The 27297-nt window shown below is 43.5% G+C and overlaps 1 protein-coding gene and 1 non-coding gene across 2 annotated transcripts; both read right to left on the reverse strand.

Annotated features, from left to right (window-relative positions):
- Positions 1 to 1637: 1637 nt before the first annotated feature.
- Positions 1638 to 25256, reverse strand: ALG8 (ALG8 alpha-1,3-glucosyltransferase). The gene is made up of 13 exons (XM_040964166.1): positions 25104 to 25256; positions 23155 to 23233; positions 18362 to 18555; positions 15422 to 15531; positions 13454 to 13521; positions 11362 to 11488; positions 11013 to 11116; positions 10453 to 10573; positions 8477 to 8616; positions 7014 to 7153; positions 4346 to 4443; positions 3657 to 3729; positions 1638 to 1884 (listed from the first exon to the last, which is right to left on the reverse strand). The coding sequence occupies exons 1-13, from the start codon at positions 25196 to 25198 to the stop codon at positions 1653 to 1655; spliced, it is 1581 nt and encodes a 526-aa protein (XP_040820100.1). The 5' UTR covers positions 25199 to 25256; the 3' UTR covers positions 1638 to 1652.
- A 903-nt stretch (positions 25257 to 26159) lies between these two features.
- On the reverse strand, positions 26160 to 26323 carry LOC121145529. Its single transcript, XR_005882026.1, has one exon. It is a non-coding gene; the product is annotated as a U1 spliceosomal RNA (small nuclear RNA).
- Between the last annotated feature and the right edge of the window lie 974 nt (positions 26324 to 27297).

Consider the following 27297-nt stretch of genomic DNA (forward strand, 5'->3'; position numbering starts at 1 on the left):
ATGGATGAACTTAAGGGTAATGATCATTTGTTCCTCTTGGGGTTATGTTTGGTTGCATTATGATTGGTTGGATTGCCATAGGGACTTGTGATTTGCTATTTCTAGTATACTCTATTATCACCAAGCTTGCTTAATAAAAACTCCTTAATAAACCTTAGACATGTCTGGCCTGAAAACAAACAAACAAAAAAAAAACCAAAGCAAACCCAGGACAGATAGGACTTACAACCAGGTTGTGTGTGACTCAGGACCCCTCCTTTATTTTATTAATTTTTAAAGATAATTTATTTTTATTTGAAACATATTTTCCACTTACTGGTTTAATCCCCCTATAGTGGCCAGGGGTGGACCGAGTGGGTACTTGAAGCCCAGAGTGCCACTTAGGTCTCCCATATGGGCGGCAGTAGCTCAGTCATTTGTATTAGTGAGGAACTACATTGGAAGCAGAACAGCTGGGGTTCAAACTAGTGCCCAGATACAGAGTGCTGACATCACAGGCCGTGGCTTAACTGACTGTACCACAACACTGACCCAAGACTCCTACTATGCTGCGCTGCCTTTGTATGCACAGTTACATATTTGTGCGTATTCCCACACAGCAGTGGGAAGTACACCTAAGCAGAAGACAGAGTAGAAAAGTTAGCAGGAAGGAGGGGAGTCAGCCAAGCATGAAGAGGTACAGAATATAGCACAGGAGGAACCTGACATTACTAGGACAGTGGAACAAAAGGTACAGGGCGGACAGTGACAAGGAAAGCAGATTAAAGAGGTCACACTTTTGGGAAATCCTCACCTTTATCTTTGTAATAACAGGCTCAAAAGAAGTGTGGAGAAACAGAGCAGAAATAAGATAGGATAGTTGGATTAACATACAAGGATGCTGTTGACTATTTTCTCTGATCCAATGCTGCTGGACTTGGAATGTGCATCAGATACGAGGCAGACTGAAGTCTTGGATACAGTACGTACAAAGTACTCTCAAGGAGAGAAGACAAGAAGATGAGTGGTTTCTTTATCAAAATGGCAGTGCTTGTGGTTGACATAAATGAGAATCACTCCCAAGGAAGGAGTCACCGTGGTCTGCAGTCGGCTGCCTGGCCACAGCCGCCTATTACAAACTCCTACTGGCTTTGTGAGTACATCATTGTATCATGTCAATGAGAAAAAACCTCCTGGAACAAGGTGTTCCCAATGGACACTGCTGGAGTGCATGCCACCAGGAAAACGTACCTGGTAATGACCCAAGGATACTTTGTACAGAAATACAAAAGGACATTTTATTTATATTCTTCCCAGCATAGCAGATCAATTATTTTTAAATCCTGACAATGATCAGCATAGCCTAAAAATAGTCATGCTGCTGCTCTTCCTCCCCGTTTGCCATGAGCAAGTACGGCAGTCTGAATCATCTCAGACCACTGTAACGGGGAAGGCAGGATTTTTCTCAGATGTGGTTCATTGCTGATGGAGGGTGAGTGGCTTCTCACCATGGTGACAACTGGGTTGCTGGGCTGGGCAAGTCCACGTTTGGAAGAATGGTCCATCAAACAAATCTGCTGAAATAAATAATTCATGCCATTGGCACCTTTCCTCAAGTCCTGATTAAGTTCCTTGAAATAATTGCTTGGCATATGTCCAAACAGGTCCCTTATTCATTTTTTCTTTGTCTTGCCAACCGGAGGGCTGGACAATATTGAAACATACAGTTTAAACCAAGAATATGTGATGCCCACAGCACAATACACAGAGGTCAGTAACAAGGGGATGAACGGGTAGTTCAGCTTCCAGGATGTAAAAGGGAATATGAATTCACAGCAGATTTCCAGGGGCCCCAGGCCAAGGAGGTAGGCAGTTTCCATCCAACTAAAAAGAGGTTTTTCTTTTCTGAAGAAGAAGAAAAGTCTGATTTTAGATGAGTTATCTTAGTTTAGCAAACATTTTCCCACCTGAAACTTACCCACTTGCACTGTCTTCAGTTATAGCAGATGTATTTAAAGAGAATATTAACTTTCACATTTAGAAAATGTTTATCCCCAAAATTTAAACGTACCTTTTCAGCTACCTACGCTTAGAGAGCCAGCTCTGCATTTGGAGGAGCAAAGTGCCAGCTGCTGTGACTCTGGAGCAGGAACACCACACACAGAGCTGGCATGCTTGCACAGCAGTAAAAGTCAGGGCCTGCGATGCCAACATCCCATACGGGGGCTGGTTTGTGTTCTGGCTCCTCCACTTCTCATCCAGCTTCCTGTTAATGTGTCTGGGATAGCTCATATACTTGGACCTCTGCACCCATATGGGAGACCCAGAGGAAGTTCCTGACTCTTGTCTTTGGAGCAGCCCAACTCTGGCTGTTGTGGCCATTTGGGGAGTGAACCAGCAGACAGGACATCTCTCTCTCTCCTCTCCCCTTCCCTGTAATTCTGCCTTTCAATTGAAAAAAAAAATGTAAGATTAATTTTTTTATTGGAAAAGCAGATATACAGAGAGAAGGAGATATGGAGAGGAAGATCGTCCATCTCTGGTTTACCCCTCAAGTAGCAGTAACAGCCAGGGATGCAGCTGATCTGAAGCCAGGATCCAGGAGCCTCTTCCAGATCTCCCACACAGGTACAGGATCCCAAGGCTTTGGGCCGTCCTCGACTGCTTTCCCAGGCCACAAGCAGGGAGCTGAATAGGAAGTAGAGCAGCCAGGATTAGAACCAGCACCTGTATGGGAGCCCAGTGGATGTAAGGTGAGGATTTAACCACTAGGCTATCGCTCTGGGCCCTAAAATATTTTTTAAAAGTCTACCTAGCACACACACACACACACACACACACACACACACACACACACACACAACCTTTAGTATGTACTGGTGACCCATTATTATCCATTTCCATCATCCCAGAAATTATACAAATGTTGTTAATAATTTCTCTATCTCGCCTCCAATCTACCTCTAATCTAGTCTGTTTCTATAAATTTGTGCTCTCTACAATTCTGTATTAGAGATCATACGGTATTTGTCCTTTTGTGTTAGCTTCCTCCTAACATGTATTCAAAGTTAATGCATGCTACAGCATGTGTCAGAAGTTTACTTCTTTCTGTACCTAACATTCCACTGCATGTGCAAATCCTGTTTACTTAATCATGCATTTGTGATGGACATTTAGGTGGTTTTCACCTTTTGGCTCTGAGAATGTTACAATGAATATCCCAAGTCCCCGTCTTCAATTCTTTTGTGTATATACCCAGGAGTAGAACTGCTGTTTCATGTGGTTATAATTTGAGTTTAAATATAATTAATTATATGGGTTTTTATGAATAAATTATATGTAAGCCATGAGCAAGCTTTTAAAAGTTATTGAAATAATACCACAAAAAATTGAGAAGAGAAAAATCCACCGTAATTCTACAAAAGACAAAAAAAAGGCACTGGTATTCTTATTTAACATTTCTACTGTTTAGTTATTTTAGTGTAACCTAGGTAATCCTTGAAAATCACACAAACTAAAGACACAATCTATGCTTTTATGTCCTGACGGAATGATTGGTAATTTCTGTATTTATCAACTCTTTGGTAACTTAAAAAATTTTTAAGGATACCTAATTACTTAGTAGTAAACATTCCACAAAAGTAAACACAATGCTAAAATATATTGTTTTGAGATACCTGAATAGAGTCTTCAGTGAGGAAATACTGTAGATGGTGAACAGCAACATGAGTAGGATTTTAATGGGAAGTTCTGTTGAAAGAACAAAAAAACGTACAGGAGATAATGCAGCTGGTGAGAAAAAGGTTTGTGATGTGTGACTGAGCTGCTGCAAGTGCATGGACACAGCCATTTAACATGCGTGATGTTTTCCAGTCTTAATTAGCACTTTCTGTGACACATTAAGAAGTTCAGGAGTAGGGGCAAATTGGAGGTTTTATTTAAGAGAACGGATTTCACTTTGCAAGAGATTTTAAGGCTGTGAATATCAAACATTCATCTCAAGGCTTGGTAAAAGGGGCGGAGTAACTGAATTTCTCTCCTGACAAAGAAGTACAGAGGTAAAGCTGCTGCCTGCGGTACTGGCATCTCAGGGGAGCTGGCACAGATTTCAGCTGCTGCACTTCTGCTCTAGCCTCCTGCTAGTGGCTTAGAAGGGCAGCAGAAGGCTGCTCCGGGCGCTTGGGCCCTGCACCCAGAGGGGAGACCCAGATGGCTACTGAGCAGCTCAGCTCTGTCCACTGCAGCTCTCTAGGGGGTAAACAGTTGGACGTAAGATCTCTCTTTCTCTTTAACGTTGCCTTTCAAGTAAATAAATAAACCTTAAAATAACAAAAACAAAACAAAACAAACAAACCCAGCTGTTTACCTGGTGCTGTGAAAAGCAGAGGGAACAGGGAATAATGTCCTGTTGTAGTCAGAATCAGAAAAACCGAAGCATCATCTGCTTTTTCTACAGACAAAAGGCTGAAAAGATAAAATTATAAAATAATTCCTTAAATCAAAACTTGAAATTATACTTGTAAATAGTCTGCAAAATGCATATTAATAACATTAATTTTAATTTAACTAAGAAAATTTCAGGGCCCGGCGCAATAGTGTAGTGGTTAAAGTCCTCACCTTGAATGGGCCGGGATCCCATATGACTGCTAGTTTGTATCCTAGTAGCCCTGTTTCCCATCCAGCTCCCTGCTTTTGGCCTGGAAATGCAGTCAAGAACAGCCCAAAGCCTTGGGACTCTGCACCCGTGTGGGAGACTTAGAAGAACTTCCTGACTCCTGGTTTCAGATCAGTTCAGCTCTGGCTATTGTGGCCGCTTTGGGAGTGAATCATTGGATGGAAGATCTTCCTCTCTGTCTCTCCTCCTCTCTGTATATCTGCCTTCCCAATAAAAATAAATCTTAAAAAAACAACAAAAACCCACAAACCCAGAAACTTCAAGCAATTAAAAGAAAGGGCCAGACTGAATCAGAAAATATCCAAAAATATTCCCTTGTATCCCTGAGTGATCCTTTAAAGAAGGGAACGCTGTGGGGGCCGGTGCGATAGCCTAGTGGCTAAAGTCCTTGCCTTGCATGTGCTGCAATCCCAAATGGTGCTGGCTCATATGCCAGCTGTTCCACTTCCCATCCAGCTCCCTACTTGTAGCTTGGGAAAGCAGTAGAGGATGGGCCAAAGCCTTGGGATCCTGTACCCGTGTGGGAGATCTGGAAGAGGCTCCTGGATCCTGGATTCAGATCAGCTCCATCCCTGGCTGTTATGGCCACTTGGGGAGTGAACCAGAGATGGAAGATTTTTTTGTCTTTCTCTCTCTGTAAATCTGACTTTCCATGAAAAATAAATAAATCTAAAAAAAAGAGAAGAGATTGCTGTGGATCTGGGAGCTGCCTGGAGGTGGCAGTCAGGGACAACCCACTGCTCCTCTCCGAGGATGCGGTGTACCTCTTACGGTTCAGTACAAATTCAGATGGATGACCGCATGACAGTGAAAGCTGGACTCTACTTTTTATGTTGGCAACTCTGCTTTGAAAATGAACCCAGACAAGCTTTATCTGACTGGACAAATTCATTTAAAATGCCTTCAGAGCTTTTCACAAGATTTAAGAAAAATCTGGAGAAAAAAAAGGTGTCCAGTATCATTTATCCATCTACTGGGTTTCAATTATGCATAAAATGGACACTGCAACATTTAAAATGCTTATAAAAAAGGTACAGCACAGTGAAAAACCACACAAGTCAGTAAGAAAACACCACATTCAAACCCTAACTGCTGCTTGCTAGCTGGGTGACTTCCCTAAGTCCCAAAGTCTCTGAGCCCCAGCTTCTACGGATATTAAGATGAGATGACACACAGTTCTCATATCTTAAAAGCTGAGAGGCTCAAAACAAAGAATGAAAAGATTAACAAATCAAAGTGTTTCTGGAAAAAGAATCTGTGTTTAGTACAAACATTCAGTATTATTCCTGGACAGATTCAACACTTAGACTAACACTTAACAAGGAGCCACAGGATTTTATTTTCAAAGATGAGATGACTTTAAAGCCCAAGCTTTTCCCATGCCATATAATAGCAGGTGACACGGTATTCACTCAGTTCAGACCCTTATCAACACACAAAAACACTAAACACACAACTCGGGGCCTTTTTGGGCCCAAGGAGCCCCGTGAAACAACCCCGCCCAGTCCTAGTAGAAATTTGCTGCCAAACATCTTTGCCTATCCTACTGAGCATGATAAGAAAGGAAGAGCAAATAGAGAACAGTAAGATGTTGCTAAAATTTGCCAGAAATGTCAACAAAACAGGTTAGCCTGGTGGCAAGCAAACTAGTCCTCAGCATGTTGGTGTCAGCATCTCATATGGGAGCCAATTTTGTCCTAGCTGCTCCACTTCCCAGCCAGTTCCTTGCTTATGATTTAGGAAAGCAGTGGAGGATGGCACAAGTCATTGGGCTCCTCTACCTATGTGGAAAACTGGAAGAAGCGCCTGGCTTCAGATCAGCTCAGCTTTGGCCACAGTGACCATCTGGGGAATGAACAAGCAGATGGAAGACCTTCTATCTTTGTCTCTTCTCTCTCTGTAAAAATATTTTTAAAAAATACTATACAGCTATGTGCCGCCATGGGATCATATTAAAAACAACAACAACAACAACAAAAAACCAAACAACATGTTGGGGCTGGTGCCATAGCTCAACAGGCTCATCCCCAACCTTGTGCTGTCAGAATTCCATATGGTGCTGGTTCATGTTTTGGCTGCTCTGCTTCCCATCCAGCTCCCTGCTTATGGCCTGGGAAGGCAGTGGAGGATGGCCTAAAGCCTTGGGACACTGCCCACATGGGAGACTTAGAAGACTGCTGGCTCCTGGCTTCGGATTGGCTGAGCTGCAGCCGTTGAGGCTAACTGGGAAGTAAACTAGTGGATGGAAGGCCTTTCTGTCTCTTCTTCTCTTTGCAAATCTGCTTTTCAAATAGGGATAAGTAAATCTTGACAACAACAATAACAACAAAAATGTCAACAAACCAAGCTGTCTTCTTACCTCATTGGGAGAATGGCGAGGAGTATCGCTTTTTCATGGACATGCCACCCAAACAGGAAGGAGCTCAAGGCACAAAGAATGAGACATCGGAGAAAACCTCTGGGCCCTTGGGGTTTAAACCAAAGATAGAAAACAGAGGGCTAGAAACAATAGGTAAAGATAACTTCAGTATCGTTTCAAATTGGCTTTATACAAACACTGTCATTATAATTTGTGTCATCTTTGAGAGGGAGATTTTACACGGTTTTCCACTAAATTGGATATTTCATCACTGTGTACTTTCCACTGAAAGTTAACGTAAAAATAACTACTTAGAAGAAAAAGGCATTTGCACGTATAGATTTAACTCATTAAAATTAATCCATTTATCAAAATTACTACTAAGTGATAAGTTTTGGGGTATGTAGGACAGCAACTTACTAATTCTCCATAATTCATTAACAGTGACATTACAAAAGTTCATATACTTTTGGTCTAATAAGCTAGATACTACTGTGTTAATAAATATAGCATTTAGCTTAGTAGAATGGAGTGTAATCTACAATAAAACCATTGCCTCTCTGTGCAACTTACAACATTCAGATTTTAGAAGAGAGAAATGTCTCACTGAGTGCCCACACAGTGGGGCCAGGACTGTGTCCCAGGCGGAGGGTAGACCTAGTCGTTTGCGCTCTCACCAGCGCCTCCAAGGGGCTGCGTTAGCAGAGTCAGTTCTGGACACTAAAGGCATGCACTGTGATGCAGGATTCAGGCACCTTACCTGCTAAGTTCCTTCAGTTTTTAAAACAAATGAACAAGTTGGGCAGCAGAGATTAATTACCTATGTGCCAATACTGCCATGTAATTAAGTGTTCTGTTAGATTTGGGTCATTTAGAAAACAAAATTACAGATGTGTGTAATTATCAAATGAGTCCCTCATACTGACTTCTACTAAAATTATATCACAACACTGAAGTCATCATAATTACTAACAATTATGAACAAGTCCTCTAACAGCATTGCACTCCTATTAGCTTCTGATGTTCAAAGAGAAATTGTTGATGCTTTCAACTCATTTCCATCATCCAGACAAAACATTTATACCATCCAGAACACTCGCAATTTTGACCATTTAGGCAAGGGTGAAACAAAACAAATCTGGGTGTCTGCCACACACACATTCTTCTTTCAGCACAGCAGGGTCCGTGCCTCCTGCTGCTTGGGCTTTTGCTTTCCTGCCCCCATGGTGAACAGATGGTCTAGCAGTCACCCATAACAACATCCCCAAAAGGTTTTACTGGTAACCCTGCCTGCTGGTGTTTAAAGTTACTCTAGAAATGGTGATCGAAGGCTTCAGTTGGCAGGATTATAACCATGGAGATCATCCTACAGCCTGACAAGCCTGAGAGCTGAAATTTAGTCAGCTGCACATAAGAAGAGCAGAGAAAACTCAAGAAACGAGTACCATCTGCCGAGTTCTTACCAATACAGCCACCAGAGTGCAGATCAGGGTCGCCAAGGGAGTCACCGAGGGCAGGACTGTATGTTGGAACTCCTGAACCAAACCACTTGTCATTGAGGCCTTGGGGATCTTCCTGGGATCAAGAAGTTTCAACTGCAAACCTACACAGTCAAATAGATTTTTAATTTTTATCAATGAAGCTTTATATTTTGCCAATCAATTTTTTGAGGAAAAGAATAAATCTTATGGCTGCATAAAGGTCAGGATTGCATCAATTTAATCCTCTACTGTTCTACCTAAAATATCTCCGGTCTTAAGACTATAATATGTAAAGTAGCTATTTAGTACAAACTAGGGGATCTGTGCAGCTTGGAGGGACCTTGCAGGCAGACAGCATAAATAGCATCTGCTGTCACTGTTTAAAGAAAGCAAGCTTCTACGAGGCCATCTGACCACGTCTCATGCTGGTACTGAATCCCTTATTCCCTCTACCACAGTGTGTTCCTTAAAGGCAGGAGTGATGTGTTCATTTTTATCCTCACCACACTTGAGTTCAATAAACACAATTAAATGAACCAAGCTGAGGATGATGCAAGCCCTATCTCCAGCAAGCTGGAGTGATGGGAAAGTTATCACCCGTATGGCCTCGTCTAATGCTGGTGAAAAGCAGTACACTGCGGTGCTTTCTATGTCTCCTCTCCATTCTGCACTAGTCCAGTGATTCTCTCTCTTAGAACTAGTAATTATGTTGCTGCCGGCCTACCAGGCAAGGCATCTCTGAGGCAGCAGAAAGATGCACTAGGCAAGGTACACCTACTCTGGGACATGTACAGGGTAACTAGCCCTTGTCTCTCATGCTGGCTGGTCAAAGCTTTTTGGAAACACAAATGTCAGAAACTATTTTGCCAAATTCATCAAGCCTGGATTCACAGTGAGTGAAGGATAGCATGTATTAACTATCTACCATGTGCCAAGGGCTGTGCAGCTTCAGCCTCTTCAGGCATGGAGCAACGTAGTAACTAGCCCAAAGTCCCACACGTTGGTAGAAATGAACTTGAGTTGGTCTGATTCCTAGGCTCCTGCTGATATCCTAGCATTTGTTTTTGCTTTTGTTCTTCAGCACATGCTGCACAGGAGTAGTTACAGTGCTAGTTTCCTCTTAGTCTAACAAGCAAAGTTAGACTACAGGACTCCAATAACTTGCCAGTGTTACATGGTCAGCAATTTATAAGGTAGAGCTCTAGACCAAATCATCAGACCCCAGATTAGGAGGCACAATTTACAGTCTAGATACTAAATCCAGCCCAGGACCTGCTCCAGCGCAGCACTGAAGCTATGAATACTTTCCACAGTTTTTGAAAGGTTGTAAACACACACACAGAGCAAGTGGCCAGCACAGCCTGAAATATTTACCCTCAAGCCTGTTAGACAAAGCTTGCCGGCCACTGCTCTGGATCATTCCATGTACCCACTAAGCCAGGCTGTACTCAAAAACAACAGAATGACTGATTACCAAGTGAGTGATTTATGGTGGAAATAGCTTGAGGTATAAATTACTCTACACTTCAACCCAAACTTTAAAAAAGCAGTCTGCATTTTTCATTTCTTCCCATCTCATGCTAAAACGTTTGTTAACATTTTCCTTACTGGTTTAATACACAGGTTCATGACTTACACATTATTTTTGCTCCTTTAATAATAGAAAGAAGGGTTCATTCTGCTAAATAATGCATTTTTTAAGGCCAAGATTACCTTTAGAAAAATGAATAAATATATATCTGTATTTTTTTCTCAAGGAAAAGAACCACAACCACATTGCCACAACCAGCTTTTATCAGGAATGGCCTAAGAGCTATCCTCCCTGTTCATCCTGAAAGCTGAAATGTAGGACAGAACAGACAATGTGGCTACATTCACAACAGAAAGGAGGTTTCCCCATTCTTGGTGTGACCAGTGTTTCACTCTTTCTAGTCTGAGCGAAAGGACTGCTGCCATACCGATGACAGATAGCACTTTGTCCACAGCGTTGTACAAAGCCCAGAAGTTTGGAGCCCAGTACGCATGGCAGAGGCCCCTCTTGAAAGGAAAGAGACGGGAAAAGACTTGAGGCAGCTGATTCTGTTGAAAAGAGAAATGAAGCTGATTAAATAGTCATTAATATTTTCTAGATGCAAAAAGGAGAAGTAGGGAGCCGTCTATGGCCTATGACATGTAGAACATTGTGAGGTCTGGTTTTCTTGTCAGCGTTCCTTTAAGGAATTGGCTGCATGTCTTCAGTGGTTCATAGAACTACTTTATGACTAAGCTTTCCAAGTGCCAGTGGGTGACACGATACATAAAAACATTCTGAATACCAGTGGTCACTATTATGACTTCTGTATGATAGTGTCATAATTTACCAGCTGCAAAGCTCCTCCCTTTGAGGAGTCGCAGTGAGTAGAAGGAATAATAAAGAATGAACTTTTACTTATACATTTCTGGTTTTATATTTTCTAAACAATCTGAAAAGCTTGCATTACTTTAAAGAAAAAAAAAAAGAAAGAAAGAAAAAACTTACCAAGGCTAGGAAAGGACCCAGTGAAAGCGCAGACACCAGGAAAACAATCAGGCCCAGGGACATAAAACGGACAAAGCTGAAGCTGCTCCATCGGACAGAGCCGTCTACAGAAAAGGAACATCGTCAGTAATCAGAAACATGGGAAGCCAGAGGCCAAGCCTCAACTCAAACTAGAATTCCTTGATAGAACACTAACCTGTACAATGTGACAAGAGCAGAGCAAAGCCGGAAATGGGTAAAGGACTGACAGGATTAACAATTTTGTAAAACCTTCTTATCCAGGAAGTCACAGAGTCAATATGGGAAGGAAGAAAACATAGATGATGTTGCTATTAGCACTAACACTTGCCTGGTTTCGCTGCAGTGAAACAGTAGGATCGCAGCAGATATACCCCATAAGCTGGAGCTACGTAGAGGTAGATATGCTTGAAATGTAGGAGAACAGCAAAGAGAAATGCTCCTTCCATGTGCCTTTTCTGGATTTAAAAGGGAAAAGATGTTTAGAAACATTCCGAGCAGATGACATGCAAAAATGTAGTATCCTGGATTGGACTCTGGAAGAGAAAAAGGATATTAGTGGAAAAACTGGTGAAATGCAACTGTACCAACATTAGTTTCTTCATGAAAGTACCATGCTTATGCAAGGTGGTAACATTAGTGGAAAATGGGTGAAGGGTATACAGGAACTCTCTGAACTGTTTCCCAACTTTCCTGTGAAACTTAAATTAGTCTTTAAAAATTCCCATTTTTAAAGATACATATTCTGAAATAGAAACAAAATATATCTAGAATATGCTTAAAAATGTATATGTTTTTCTTTATGGTAGATCACTGTTCTATTTACTTACGTAAATTTTCCTGTGACAGTTAAAAGTATTCTGATTTCTAAAAACAAATACAACAAACAGGAGCTGACTATGACTAAAGAAGGAGAATTCTACTTAGTACACAGGACTTTTTGGAAGGGTTGAATGAGACAACGCCAGACCATGAAGTCAGATTCTTTCCCTCACTGGCTTACAAGGTGTGGTCTAGAACAGGTAGGCTTAGGAACAACACAGAAAAAGAAAAGGATGCTTTCAGTTCTGTTGTCACCAAGTTGATAACTTTTTTCTTAGTGTGAAAAGCAAGATTTACTAAAGAGATTAGGATAGAAACTTCCTGTATAGCATCAGGAGGGGGGCTCCAAGAGAAGAAAACCCCTTATCATTCTAACTTGTTTCAACCTAGATAAGGTCTAGCTGACTACTGTCAAATTCTGCTCCTTTGCTCAATAATCATTCATTGAACAGGAAGTATGTCCTGAGCACAATGTAGATTTTTACGTCAAAGGGAAAAGTTCAGCCAGACACTGAAGGCTGACGCTGGAGTTTGGATTACCTAATGTGATCTTTTCAAAGTCTGTGGTAGTAGTCCCATTTTACAGCTAAGAATGTAGGGGGCAGATGTGAGCTTTGGCCCAGTGATTTAACTGCTGGTTAGGATGCTCATTTCCCACACAAGTTTGCTATATGACTCAAGCTCTTGATTCCACCCTCCTGCTGAGGCAGACCTTGTGAAGCAGTGGCGACAGCTCAGATAATAGGGTACCTGCTACCGAGGCGGAAGACCTGAATAGAGTTCTTGGCTTCTGCTTTGCCCCAGCCCTGGTGTGGCAGGCAGCTGAGGGGCGAATCAGTAGATGAAAGGTGTCTCTCTCAGACTAAAATGTGATGCTAATGTAGGCGTAAATTGTTGCTGATGAGGCTGGAAGGCTTAAAAGACTCACTTTAGGTAAATGGTTCTTAAACTGATGACGACATAAAAATTTCTGGCGAGCTCTAGGTCCCTACCTCAGAGATTGTTTCAGTGTACAGAGGGGTGGTTCAGAAACATGAAGGATAGCAAGTACAATGATGTCACATAATGGCTGTGAGGTTTCCTCTGTAATGCATTATGTGATATGGATCCAACCTGCAGCAACGGATGCATGTGAGAAGCTTCTGAGCCACGCAGCTCATCAGCATTAGTCAACACTTCAGGCTAGCTCTTCTGGTCCCAAACCGCCCATTTCCCATTACATTATCCTACATGCCTGTGGGAGTAAAGTGCCACCATCATAGTTATTACACAGTAAAAAACAAAAACCAAACCAAACAAACCAAAAAACTGCTAGAGATTTCATCTTGATGATCCCAACCAAATACAGAAATTCACGTTTAATTCAGTCCTGCCACATTCTACTAAATTTTTAGTTTTATTTGTTCATCTGTAAATGAAGAAAATCACTGTCAGAAAAGATCAGATTTGTGAGAAATATCCCCTCTCCCAAATATCCATAGCACTTGGCAACTCAAAACTGTTGATTGAGCAAATCCACCCACCACCCATATTTATACTGTGCTGTCAACCAGCTAAAAACTTGACCAAAGAGAAACAAACCTAGTCAATTTTGCATTTACCTGAAATAACCGTGCAATGGAGAGTAGCATCAATCCAAACAAAAAACCATTGTACTGAAAATGAATATCTGGAATTATGTCAAGGAAAGACAACATAGGATACCAAATTTATAATGATTACAAAAATGTGTTCTCAACAGGCAAGTTAGACAAAAATATTACTACTGGTCTATACTTCTTATCAATGTGTTTTCTAGAAACAGTCAAATCCTGACCAAACTTTTTAAGCAAAATGTATGTTTAAAGAGAAAAACATAACTTCTCCATGTTCTTTTCTAACTTATAGGCCTAAAAGCTAATGCAAGAAGTCTTTGTTTTTAACATCAAGGAAAAGAAAGGTTTTGGGTTTTGACAGCTAACAAAGGCCACTAACACACAGCACCCACATCTTATTAAGCCTTGCAGCAATGAACCTATAAGGGAGTTAGAATTTCCTCTTTAGAGATACCTTGTATAAGAGAAAATGAAGGCTCAGAGAAATTAATCTGCTCATGGTTCTAAAGCTACAGAACAACTAAGATTTGAGTCCAGGCCAGAAGGAAGGTATTTCTCTCCACCCCAGGTTTTCTATGAAAACTGGAAACCCAGTACTGGGCTCCTGTCATTAGGACTTTAATGACATCAAGACATTTTGAATTTAAGAACTTTGGCTATTACTATGTGGTAAGCCAAGATAAAGGAAGGTATGAAGACCCAGCTGTTCCATATGCAACACTGTGATGGGCTCCATCCTATTAAGGTATCCAGAATCATGCACCATCAAACTATTTCAGATGTATGAATTAGATTAATCTGGAGACAGGGTGTTGCTTTATTGATGGTTTAGCTGTTTTTCACACATTATCACTAACTGCTCAGGAACAAAGTGCTCTGACAATCAGACTTCAGTAACCCTGGGCAGATATTAGCTTTGAAATCCCACTAACCCACTCCACACCTATTTTCCAAAGCAGCTTATAGGGCAGGTGTTTGACACAAAAGTTAAGATGGTGCTGATGGGACCAGTGTTGTGGTGCTGCTGTTTGTGAGGCTGGCATCCCAGCTGCTCTTCTGCTGACTCAGCTCCCTGTTAATGTGTCTGGGAAAGCAGCAGATTATGGCCCGCCTGTGCCATGCAGTCACCTGGGGATGGAACCAATGGATGGAAGATCTAGCTCTAGTTCTCTCTGTAATTCTGCCTTCATCTTTCTTTCCAAAAACAGATTCATTTACTTTTATTGGAAAGTCAGATGAGATTTATGGAGAGAAGGAAATACAGAGCGAAAGATTCTCCATCTGCTGGTTCACTTGCCAAAAGGCTACAATGGCCAGAGACGAGCAGATCTGAAGCCAGAGCTTCTTCTGGGTCTCACACAAGGTTGCTAGGTTCCAAGGTTTTGGACCATCCTCCACTGTTTCCACTGTTTTCCCAGGCCATAAGCAGGGAGCTGGATGGGAAGTGGAGCAGCTGGGAAATGAACCTGTACCCATATGAGATCCTGGCGCTTGCAAGGTGAGGATTTAGCCATTGAGCCATTACACCAGACCCCATAATTCTGCCTTTCAAATTAATCAATCAATCTTAAAAAAAAAAGAAAAAGAAAGAAAGATGTTGCTTGGGACACACACATCCCATACTGGCGTACTCAGGTTGGAGTTCCAGCTCTATTCTCAATTCTTTTTCCTGCTAAAGTGTGCTGTGCAGCTGGTTGCTCAAGAACTTGGGCTTCAGCCACCTATTTGGGAGACCTGCATTGAGTTCTGTGCTTCTTGCTTTCACCTTGGCAAAGCCTTGGCTGTTGTAGGCAGTTAGGAGCCAAACAGTGGATGAAACATCTGTTTGTCTTCCTGCCCTGCCCTTTGTCTCCGCCTTTCAAACAAAATTTTAAAAACACAGCTCACATACCACAATCATCAATACAAAAAGAATCAATCTTACATTAGTTTATGTCAGAATAAGAAGGAAATAGTACACAGATTCAGGGATACGGTCCACAATTAGTAACCCAAAGTTCCACAGTAGCAGCACGGATAGAATGAACTTCGGCTTCTCTATGAGTTCTTTACTTGCTTTTTTCCCTTCAATGCATTTACAGCATCTGCAGCAAAACATTAGGAGACAAACGGAAACAAATTTGGCTTGTATCATAGCTTCACTGTATTCCTGTAGAGTACCCCAAGGCACATTTTGTGACTAACCACCCACGCTGTTTTCTATGCTTAGTAAGGTGACAGTAGAAATGAACATCTTACAGCCAGTTCCATGATACTTTTCTAGCTATGTCAGTCAGAAACAGAGTTTTCACTTGATACAATATTTGAATATCAGCAAAGTCTGAAAACAAAAATCTGAAACAAATAATAGAAGCAATTAAAGCAAAGCTATCCTTTTGCTCCCCAGGAGCCTCAGTTTCCTCACAAATAGAAAGTCACCTTTTAAGGGCGATGAGAAAATTCTGTAAGTTAACAGTCGGCATATACTCCCTGATTCTGGGAACTGGCACACCATTTTCAACGATCTTCTTTAATTGTTCCCTCTACTTTACAGATGAAAGTTAATGCTAGTCCTTCCACAGCCATTGGTATCAGCTACACTTTCTTTTTATACTTTAAAGATTTATTAATTTTTTTATTGGAAAGTCAGATTTACAGAGAAATAGGCTACAGAGAGAACGATCCATCTGCTAGTTCACTCTCCAAGTAGCTGCAATGGCCGGAGCTGAGCCAATCTGAAACCAAGAGCCAGGAGCTTCCGGGTCTCCCACACAGGTGCAGGGTCCCAAGGCTTTGGACCATCCTCTACTGCTTTTCCAGACCAGAAGCAGGGAGCTGAAAGGGAAGTGGAGCAGCCAGGACACGAACCAGTACCCACAGGGGATCTTGGCGTGAGTAAGGTGAAGATTTAGCCACTAAATCATCATGTCAGTCCCTCAGCTATACCTTGTAAGGCTTGTGAGATGGATCCTTCAGATGAGACTGGGAGAGATTTCCAAACTCCGGACATGTAAGACCTATACCCTTAATCAGTAGGAACTAGATGCAGAAGATGAGATAAAATTCCTTCAACAACCTTAAGAATAGGGGTGGCAAATGTCAGGATGGAAATGAGATGGGATAGACAGGTAGTAGGCTTAAACTCATGAACTGGAAGCCATACCTCACTCGTCCCTGCCCAGTGTAATTCAGTCTGCCTACTTATGCATCAGATGACCCCTTCCCCAGCTTGTACTCCTCCCTTTCTTGGGACAGGACAGTGGCGTCATGTCAACACTCCCCTTCCCAGGCCAGTGAGAAGCCAGGCAACAGGGAGGGGTGCCCTCTCTCCTGCGGACACAAGATGCATGCAGAAACATCTCTCTCCCATCTTTCCTCCTCTGCCTGTTCTAATCTTGCACATATTTCTATGATTTCCTCATCTTTTAAGTAACCTTGACACACGCACAAACTCTGCTCCCTCTCCCTTCCTACTTGCACATATTTGCTATGGGAACTTGAATCCAAACATTCTTGGTTAAAAGGAGTGTTCTACAAATCATCTTCCCTTCCCACTCCTGCAAGTCATAAACAGACTGACAGTTACAGTATCAAACAGAAGTTACTCAAAGAGACTGAACAGGGATTAAAACATTTTTAAGGCATTCTTCCCTAATGGGGGCTAGAGCTCAGACCAAAGGGATCACAAACAGCCAGGTGTCCATTTATGACAAGGGTACTGCTCTGTCACATTCACATCAGCAGGCCGAACTATTACATAGAGTGGGAATGAATGCTAACTGAAACCCTGCTCCTTCGACATTCTGTATGTGTATTCAACCATGTGAAGTACTCGGTAAGATTTTTTGAGTTTGCAGAATGCAAGTCGCGGGCCTGGTGCGATAGCGTAGTGGTTAAAGTCTGCACCTTGCGTGCGCCAGGATCCCATATGGGCCCCAGTTCTAATCCCGGCAGCCTGCTTCCAATCCAGCTTCTGGCCTGCTTCTGGCCTGGGAATGCGGTGGTGGACTGGCCCAAAGTCTTGGGACCCTGCACCCGTGTGGGAGACCCAGAAGAGCTCCTGGCTCCTGGCTCCGGATTGGCGAGTACCAGCAGTTGTGCTTATTTCAGGAGTGAATCATTGGATGGAAGATCTTCCTCTCTGTTTCTCCTCCTCTCTGTATATCTGCGTTTCCAATAAAAATAAATAAATCTTCTAAAAAAAAAAACAAACCAGAATGCAAGTCCCACAAGGGCAAGCTTGCTACTCGGTGCTACACATATACCACACAGGATAAGCCACAGGAGCCTCCGGGAGCCTCTTCCAAGCAAGGAATGATAAGCAAATACAGAGGAGGGGGCAGTCTGGTGCCATGACACAGTTGGCTTAAGTAACTTGGCATGACTACATTCTATCACATAACACAAGTTTGAGTCCAGGTTCCTCTGCTTCCAGGAAAACTCCTTGCTAATATTGCCTGGGAAGGCAGCAAATGAGGGCCCAAATAATTGGTTCACTGCCATCCATATGAGAGATCCCAGTGAAGGTCCCAGCTCCTGGGTTTGGACTGGCCAAAACTTGGCTATTGCTGGCATTTTGGGAATGAATTAGGAGATGGAAGTCTCTTTCATTCTGCCTTTCAAATAAATAAATCTTTTAAAAACAGAAAAGGAAAAAAAAAGCACACGAAGCTATAAGGTGTAGGAGAAACAGACCTGAAACTCCATTTGAGGATTACTTTTACACCATACTGACAATCTTCTAGTTCTGCCTCCCATCTTACCCCAGTAGCCTTCATAAGATTCAGCTAGATTGCTTACTAATTACTCATTAGCAGCAGCAGGAAGAACAACACAGGCTTTCACTGTTTTGTCCTTTGTTACACGAATGCTGTTTCCCCCAAGTCAGGAGGAAGTTGATACCTCCAAGGCACAAGTGACATTGCACAGACTTACTCATGGACAGCATACACAAACAGCACATCTGTAAAGATGACTGACAGTCTCTGGAAGAGTAAAGTCCTTGAGCTGGAGTAATTCAAATTGTGGACATTCAACATCTCTGGATCAAAATATTTGGCCACATGTGACAGGGCATACTCAAACCAGGCAAAAAAAGGCGGATAATCCAAGGTCCACTCTGAGGTTGCCTGCAATAAAAATCAAAGGTGAAACACATCCTAAGAAACTGAGTATACAAAAATGTGAAAATGCAAAATTCACCTTCTCTGGTCTTTAGAAAAAAGCACAATGATGCATGTCAAATCCACCCTGGGCTGGGCATCCAGTAAAGAGCTTAAGAGACTGCTGAGAACATCCACAACCCAGAGAGGGATATGTGTGTTTTAGTTGTGGCTGCTCTACTTTCCACAAAGCTTCTGCAAACACACACCCTGGGAGACAATGAAAAAGGCTAAGATTCTTGGGTCTTTGCCACCTAGGTGAGTTCCTAGTTTCTAATGGGCTCAATCCTGCCCATTGCAGGCATTTGGAGTGAACCCACAGATGGAAGATACCTTTTGTCTCTCTTTAAAATAAGTGAAAATAGGAAAAAAAATGGCTGCAATCTCCCTAGGCTCAATTGTGGACTGGGGCTGGGCACACCAAGCTGTGCTAGACACCTTGAACGCCTGGCACTCTGGAGAACCTGGGTAGATGTAGGACGGACTAGGCTGGGTCTCTGCCCCTACTGAGCCATGGGTGAGCCTTGTCTGGGTATGGACAAGCCTTGGCTGGGGTGAAACAGCCAACACCAAGAACTGGAATGAATTGAAGGCCAGCAAGGAGGGCTGGCCCATGGAACCACCAGTACACACAAGACCTAGCATAGGGAGAGGTTCTGAAGGAGGAGCTTGGGAAACTCCTCTGTCAGAACACAGCCCCTACAGGTGAGTGCAAGAACCACGATATGGAGCAACCCAGAGCAGGCCAGAGGAAGATACCCGCCATCATACATGTGGCATATGTGGGGGACAGACCAGACTGAATCCGTTCACATCAACCGCGGGCAAATCCGATCGTCAGCATAGAGTGTGGGTCAGGCCAGTTTCGGTCGCAACACATACCAGTGCACATTAAGGAATGCCAAGGTGAGATGAGCTGTACCAGATGTGGTTGCAGTGCCCAAACAGCACACGTGAGAACCGGGGGGAGGGGGGGAAGAGGGAGTAGGAGGCAAAGCCAGCAGGGGAATGTGGGCTCCCCTGCTGGACAACCACTCCCATTGGAGAGCATGAGTTAGGATGGGGGCAGACCAGGCAGGGCTACAACACCTGTGGGCCTCATGTGAGCTAGATTGGGGAAGGGCCAGATTGGGCTGACTGTTCCGACTGGTGCAAGCAAAAATTAGAGTGGGTGAGGGTTGGTTGGGCTTTGCCACATCATCAGATGGCAGAGGCTGGCAAGGGAGCCAATTCTGTTAAGTTAAAAGCAAGAACCACCTAGAGAGTGCACAATCCAGAAGTTGGAGTGGCCTAGTAGGGAGATAGTGGGCACCTCCCTCGAGGGTTACCACTCCCACTGGAGAGCACAAAAACCAGGACAGGGGCAGGGATGGCTAGACAGAAAGGCACCTACCAGTATATGTGTGGGCTGGATAGTAGGTTGGTTGGGTTCAATTAGGTTTCAATGCCCACTGACAAGTACGAGAGCTAAATGGGAAGTGGGATAGACTGAACAAGCCTGCGGTACATACCGACATGCATGGGAACCAGGCTAGGAAACAGGCCTGGTGGGGCTATTGGGAGTCACCCCAATTAGGCTGCAGCTCCCACTGGTTTGCGTGAGGACTGAGTATGAAGTGGGTAGGATTGAACTGGACTACAACACCCATTGGTTCAAGTGGAAGACAGGGTTGCAAACAGAACTGACCCAGCAATTGTATCGACCAGCATGTACATTAAGCTGATTGGGGCAACAGACTATGCCAGACCCTGTACTGACAAATTCACATAAGAATCAGGTTTGGGATCATCTCAGATGAAGTTTCTTTGCAGATCCCTCCAACTGAACTGCTGATCTCAGAACCCCAATCACTATGTCAACCAGTGAATTCTGAATAGGCTTCATCCGATTAGAATGGTGAGATTGGCAGCAATTCAAACCTGTTGAACTATCAAAACTGCTTGAGCAGGACCCTCAGAGTGTGCCTCACATCAGGCACCTGGGATGGGTGGGAGGCTGGGTGGGGCTTTTCCCTTTGTTTCTCCCCTGACCCGATACAGGGAAAAAAATATTAGGGTGGAAACAATGGTATTACCTACCCACTTTCCTGTAGCCCTTGACCCTTTGTACCCTAATCAACTAAGTAAGTTCATTTCAAAAAAATCAATTAATTTAAAAAAAAAGAAGAATCTGACGAAAGAGCTGTTAAGGCACCAGTACTGATTTATTAAAAAAAAAAAAAGTATTACTATCAGGGCTAGAGTTATAACAGGTAAAGCTGCAGCATGTGACGCTGGCATCCCATATGGGCAACATTTTGAGTCCCAGCTGTTCCATTTATAATCCAGCTCCTTACTAATGGGCCACCAAAGATGGCCCAAGTCTCTAGGACCCTGCATCCAAGAGGGAGACCTGAAGAAGTTCCTGGCTCCCAGAGAGTAAAACAGCAGATGAAGGATCTCAATCTCACTCTCAAAATAAATTGAAAAAAAAAAAAAAAAAAAAAAGTATTGCTATTATTGCAGGAGAAAAAATTTAAGATTTTTTTTTTTTAATTGGAAAGGCAGATTTACGAGAGAAGGAGATACAAAGATCTTCTATCTGCTGGTTCACTCCCCAAATGGCCAAAACTGCCAGAGCTGAGCTGATCCAAAGCCAGGAGCCAGAAGCTCCTTCCAGGTCTCTTACATGGGTGCAGGGTCCCAAGCACCCATCCTCTACTGCTTTCCCAGCAACATGCAGGGAGCGAGATGGGAAGTGGAGCAGCCAGGAAATGAACTGTCGCCTGTATGGGATCCTTGCAGATGCAAGGTGAGGACTTAGCACTAGGTTATCGCCCAGGAAATTTCTAAAACTAATCTAAGCCTTGCATGCAGAAGAACTGAGACAGCGATTATCATCTCACTATTCTGCACCTGTTGCTTTTTGCAATGGAAAACTCCTCTCTGGGGAAGAGCATGTGGGGTTCATAGAACTAACTGAGTGCCAGTAAAAACTACTAATTGGGATCTCTTTGAGAGAGACCAGAAAAAGGAATTGTCAGATCTTTACCATAGGACGAATGACAAAGAATGTTAAGTCCTGGAAGAATAGATACTTACAAGATGCAAAAGCTCTGAGAGGCTCTGACCCAGGCTTCTGGGCTTCAACACATATGGCCACGTAAGGAACAGAAAATCATTTGGTCCTTCTAACTCTTCAGTCACAAAGGCCACAGCAGGGCTAGCTCAAAGCCAGGTACCTGCAGCTTCTTCCAGATCTCCCACATGGGTCATCTTCTGCTTTCTCAGGTACTTTAGCAGGGAGCTGGATCTGAAGTGAAGCAGCCAGATTCAAACCGACACATATATTGGATGCTGGTGCTATAAGTGGCAGTTTTAGTTGCTATACCACAATGTGTGTTTTTTTTCAGTACAAAGTACTAACTTGACTCAGCCAAACAACAGCAAGCTCAAAGGGGATATTAGGAGAGATTCATTCTACAGACTGGTGTTGTGATACAGTGTGTTTAGCTGCTGCCTGCAACGCCAGCATCCCATATTGGAGTGCTGGTTTAGGTCCTGATCCAGATTCCTGCTATTCAACCTGGGAGAGCAGTAGTTATTCATGTGAGAGATCCAAATGGAATTCTTAGTTCCTGGCTTCAGCCGGGGTTGTACCCAACTGTCATAGCCATTCAGAGGGTAAACAAGCTGATGGAAGACAGCTATCTCTCCTTCTCTCTTTCTGCCTTCAAATAAATACAATAAATCTTAATAAAAAAAAAAAAACAGAGGAGCTGGTATAGTGGATAAAGGTGCTGCCTGAGGTGCCATCATCTCATCTGGCCACTAATTCAAGTCCCAGCTCTCTGCTGATGTACTTGGGAGAGCAGCAAAGGATGGCCCAAGTGCTTGGGTCCCTTCCCTTGTGTGGGAGACCTGGAAGAAGCTCATAGCGCCTGCTTCAGCCTGGTTCAGCTCCAGCTGTTGTCATCTGGAGAGTGACAAGCAGGTGGAGGATCCTGCTATTTCCCCTTCTCTCTGTAACTCTGCCTTTCAAATAAATAAATAAACCTTCAAAAATAAAATAAGTTAAAATAAAAAAAAAATAACAGGAAATGATTCATTCTAAATCCTCATGAGTCACGTGAGAGGCTAAAGCTCAGGTAGATATCTTTTTCTGCCTACAAAAGAGTGCAAGAGAAAGTCAGTGAAAAATGTAAATGGTATGTTTATGTTTACACAAAAACTTTGAAATCTATGCATAGTTGTTCCACAATACACATTTTCCATGAATCTTTTGGCAAACCCACATATAACTAGTTAATGGCACAGCTAGGCTGACTTTAATTTTTGCCTTTTTCTCTATCCAATGTTCCTCCAAATATAGTACGGCACAGATTATAATTGCCAATCACTAGACTGAGATGCTTATTTTGAAGTAACGAGACTTCATTAGTACAGAGTACCGGGAAAAAAATGTAATTTTTATAAAGATTAAGCAGGCCTATGGTTGCATGGAAAACTGTTTTAATAACAATAAAATTTACTTGTGTTTATACACCTTTTAAACATCTAGGTCCAAAAGTGATAGTTAAAACTTACCTCATAGTACCACTGTGATACTGGCAAATTGTGAGTAATGGCAAGCCAGTTTCGGTGCACTTCAAAGTCTGTGGAATGGCTGTTCAAAACAATCAGATGAATAAAATGAGACTTCACATTTACCAATGTTTAAATCTTATGCTTCTGAATAGACCCAACGTCCCTCAGTCACAGTCGTAACATATTATCTCATAGATGCAGACCTGAAATATCTTGCTCAGGTGGAAGTAAGTTCTCCTTCTACCAAGCTGCTGGGGGCTTGCAAGTCAGTGAGAAACATCTAAAGAGTTACCTAGAGCCTTCAGGGTGTTGCTTACAAACATTTCTAACAAAATTCTTCATCTGGTAAAGCTGAATTCTTAAAAATAATTAGCTCTCCAGAGAAAATGGGGAAAAAAATTGCCTTACCTTTCCCGGATCCCCAAATTCTCTTCACCTACAGCTCCCTGACTACTCATGCATATAAACACATCCTTGGATCGCCTACATTCATTACTGGCTTTTTTACTTCACCTTCCTTCCATATGTAGAATGATACCTACTATTCTACATGGGCTCCACCACTAACCAAAGGAGTTACACTTTGAAAGCCCAATTTACATTCTGTCAATGCGTTCGGTACAATTTTTTTCACAGTGATAACTTTCTCCTAAGTCTCTCCGTCACCTGCTTCTTAGTCTCAATCACGGCTCCCCCCCCCCCCCCCCCTTTTCAGCAGGTAAAAGCTGATGCTCTTCTAGGTGCTCTTGGATCCTTCTGTTCTGCTTTGTAGAATCTGGATTTTAACCCAGCATTTCCAGTTTGAGAAGGAAAGCATTAACTAACACTGCGTTTCTAACCCTGGACAGAGCAGTATTCAAAGTAACAAAACCTTGAGGTTTTATTTAGTGTGATATGATATAAGGAAACATCATTCTACATGCACAAACCTCAGGAAAAAAACTTCAGCTTCATTCTGATGTAAAAATAATTTCCTACATTGTAGAATGATTCGGTTTTCCTATTTGCTTGTAAAATTAGAAGTTTCTTTCAGCCACGCAGAAAAGAAATCTAATCAAATCCTCTTTCTCCAAGTTCATCTAAGTCACTTTGCTGAAACTACACATACATTTTGTTGCTTCTGCAATTACACACATGTCCCCTGTACCCAGCAGGGGATCATCAAGGGACTCAAAGAAAGAAGAAAGCTAAACTAAACCTTGAGGTATGAAGTAGGGAGGGTGGGGGAGACAGACCCAGAGGAAAGGGAAGAAAACAGAGTAAAAAAGGAAAACGAGGAAGAGAAGATGGAAACAGATATTAAAGATTGAGCAACCACTGTTTAAATGCCACAGCCTGGTGACTGCTTCCTGGCCTCTATGTTTTCAGTCCTGGCATGGCACTCATTTCTCACACGCCTGTTTATAGTCCCCTATAACCCCGTGCGATCTGGCAACTGTCTAATCAAGCTTTACATCTCTCCTTCACCAATCTTTAGCCAAAACAGCCAGTTTCTCTTCCTAGAATACTCTATAAAGTTCTTTCTAACCACAGGGCCATTGTCGAATTTTAATTCAAATGTCACCTCCAAAAACGGGTATAACACCCTGCTAGCCATTACACTATTCCCTTCATTGCACCGACCACGAGTAGCATTTTCCTACTGTCTACCCTACCAACTCCATTCAGGGTGAGGACCCGAAACTGCCTGGCTCTCTACTGCATTCTTTAGGAATTAGGAAGTGGGTGTTCTTAGTCAACACGCCACGGGTGAAGACCCTGGGGCTCAGCACGGCTGGCCTACGGCCTGACAGCAGCCAGGCTATGCCTGCCAGCTGAAGTGCAACAGGATGCAATGGGAAGCCCAGCAAAGGCTGGGGAGTGGCCATCAGAGCTCCCGGGTTCTCCTCTTACCCTTTCCTAGGAACCCTGTCCCCCAAGCCCAGCCACTGGCCGTGCAGGTCCCTTACTAGGTAGGGATGAGAAGGCATTTGAGAAGAGTCACCCCGAGCGCCAAAGCCGTAAACCAATGAGCACCACCAGCTGCAATCCCCAGCGCCGCCATTGCCGTAGCATCGCGCGATTTGAAACGCGGGGATTCACAGCCGGGCTTCCGCGCATGCGAGGAAGGGCCTCCGAGGCGGCTCTCGGGAGCTGTGCGCATGCGCCAAGGCGCGCTGCCGGCCTGAACCGTAGCGCCGGCGTTTGAACCTCCGCCGCGCGTCGGGGAACCGCTGCGCCTGCGCGGCACGACGGGGCGCCGGAGTTGAGTTTTATTGGCTATTTCATTCGGTCGCTGTTGGTTTTGTCTGCGTTTGAGGAAACACTGACCAAACGGAGGAGACAGGGTTAGCATCTGAATGACAGTAGTTAGAGTACCTGAAGGTACTCCCGAGCCGTCATCCGGAGTGTTGGATCCCGGTGGAGAGCGGCGACCCAGGGACACGGGGGTGGGAAACTTTCGGTGTTTCCAGAGTTCCGAACCAGGCTCCTGGCGTTCTGGAGACAGGTTCGAGGACAGCGCTCCCCACATGGGGTCCTGGGAGTCCAGCGTTCCGAATCCAGGGACGGGAACCGAGGAACTCCTGCCGGCGTCAGCGCCTTTGGTGCTTGGGCACCACGGTGGAGTTAGTTAATACTGCCTCTGTGCCTTGCGCCGTGCGTTCCCCGACACTTCATTTAAAATCTCTAAACCGTGTGTGTGTGTGTTGTAAGCCGTCAATCCCTGACACTTCATTTAAAATCTCTAAACCTTGGTTTTCGCGTGTGTTGTAAACAGTTGATTACAATGGTTGAGCACCAAATGAAGACACCCGTGCATTACTTGCAAGGATGCCAGTGCTCAGGCTCAGCAAGGCGGTGGCAGTGTCTCCTGTCTTCCACAGCCCCAGGGCCACCGCAGGAGTAGCTGCAAAATTTCACGTGTTGATTACCTGTTCTCTCACCCCCAGACCCGATGTGCAGTTGTCTCTCTGTCATGTCTAGGATGTTGTTACTTTTTAAATTATTTTTTAAATTATTTTTTTCAGGGGAGAGTGCAAACACAGTCCTCCACTACCACAAATTATGCAGCCGAGTTTCCCACATTTGGGGAAATCGCAGGGGTCAGCACATCCCAAGTGCAATGGATGAGGCTCGCCCTGGGAAAACCACCTGAGTGATCACGGTATCTCCCCTGCCAGGTAAGTGTGTGTCTAGGATATTGTAGGTGCCCTCCTACTCTTGTGTTAAATTATCACAAATTTGGGCCCGGCGGCATGGCCTGGTGGCTAAAGTACTTGCTTTGAACTTGCCGGGATCCCATATGGGTGCTGGTCCTAATCCCGGCAGCTCAACTTCCCATCCAGCTCCCTGCTTGTGGCCTGGGAAAGCAGTGGAGGACGGCCCAAAGCTTTGGGACCCTGCACCCTTGGGGAGACCTGGAAGAGGCTCCTGGTTCCCGGCTTCGGATTGGTGCAGCATCGGCCATTGCGCTCACTTGGGGAGTGAATCATTGAATGGAAGATCTTCTTCTCTGTCTTTTCTCCTCTCTGTATATCTGACTTTGTAATAAAAAAAATAAATCTTAAAAAAAAACTTATCGTGAATTCAGTCGCTGGGAACAGCACACATTTGTTCTCTTCAGAGGTTCCTTCTGAGGGGGATTTCATTTTCTCACTTAAAAAAATAATAATAATGTGAAAACAATAGTCTTACCCACTTTCCTGTAGCCCTTACCCTTTGTGCCCTAATCAACTGTGTAAAGATTATCAAAATGAAATAATTACAAAAAAAAAAAGATTTATTTGTTTGAAAGACTGAGTGACAGAGAAAAGAGTACCATGGTTCACACCCCCCAAGTGCTACCAATAATCACGGCTGCACCAGACTGAAACCAGGAGTCAGGAATTCCATTTGGATCTCCCACATTGATGACAGGAGCCCATTTCTTTCTTTCTTTCTTCTTTTTTTTTAAGATTATTTTTACTACAAAGTCAGATATACAGAGAAGAGGAGAGACAGAGAGAAAGATCTTGTGTCTGATGATTCACTCCCAAAGTGGCTGCAATGGCCTGTGCTGCACCAATCTGAAGCCGGGAACCGGGAGCCTCTTCCAGGTCTCCCACATGGGTGCAGGGCCCCAAGGCTTTGGGCTGTCCTCCACTGCTTTCCTAGGCTACAGGC

This window comes from Ochotona curzoniae, unplaced genomic scaffold (assembly GCF_017591425.1).
Source record: "Ochotona curzoniae isolate NIBS_2020 unplaced genomic scaffold, NIBS_Ocur_1.0 scaffold_3223, whole genome shotgun sequence".
NCBI lineage: Eukaryota > Metazoa > Chordata > Mammalia > Lagomorpha > Ochotonidae > Ochotona > Ochotona curzoniae.

Excerpts from the sequence above, each read along its gene's own strand:
- ALG8 (XM_040964166.1), bottom strand. The coding sequence starts at position 25,198 with ATGGCGGCGCTGGGGATTGCAGCTGGTGGTGCTCATTGGTTTACGGCT. Across the intron at positions 7,154-8,476 it reads GCACTCTGGTGGCTGTATTG|CCCTCTGTTTTCTATCTTTG; the intron begins GTAAGAACTCGG and ends TATTGTTTCTAG. Across the intron at positions 3,730-4,345 it reads TCTGCTTTTCACAGCACCAG|AACTTCCCATTAAAATCCTA; the intron begins GTAAACAGCTGG and ends TTCTTTCAACAG.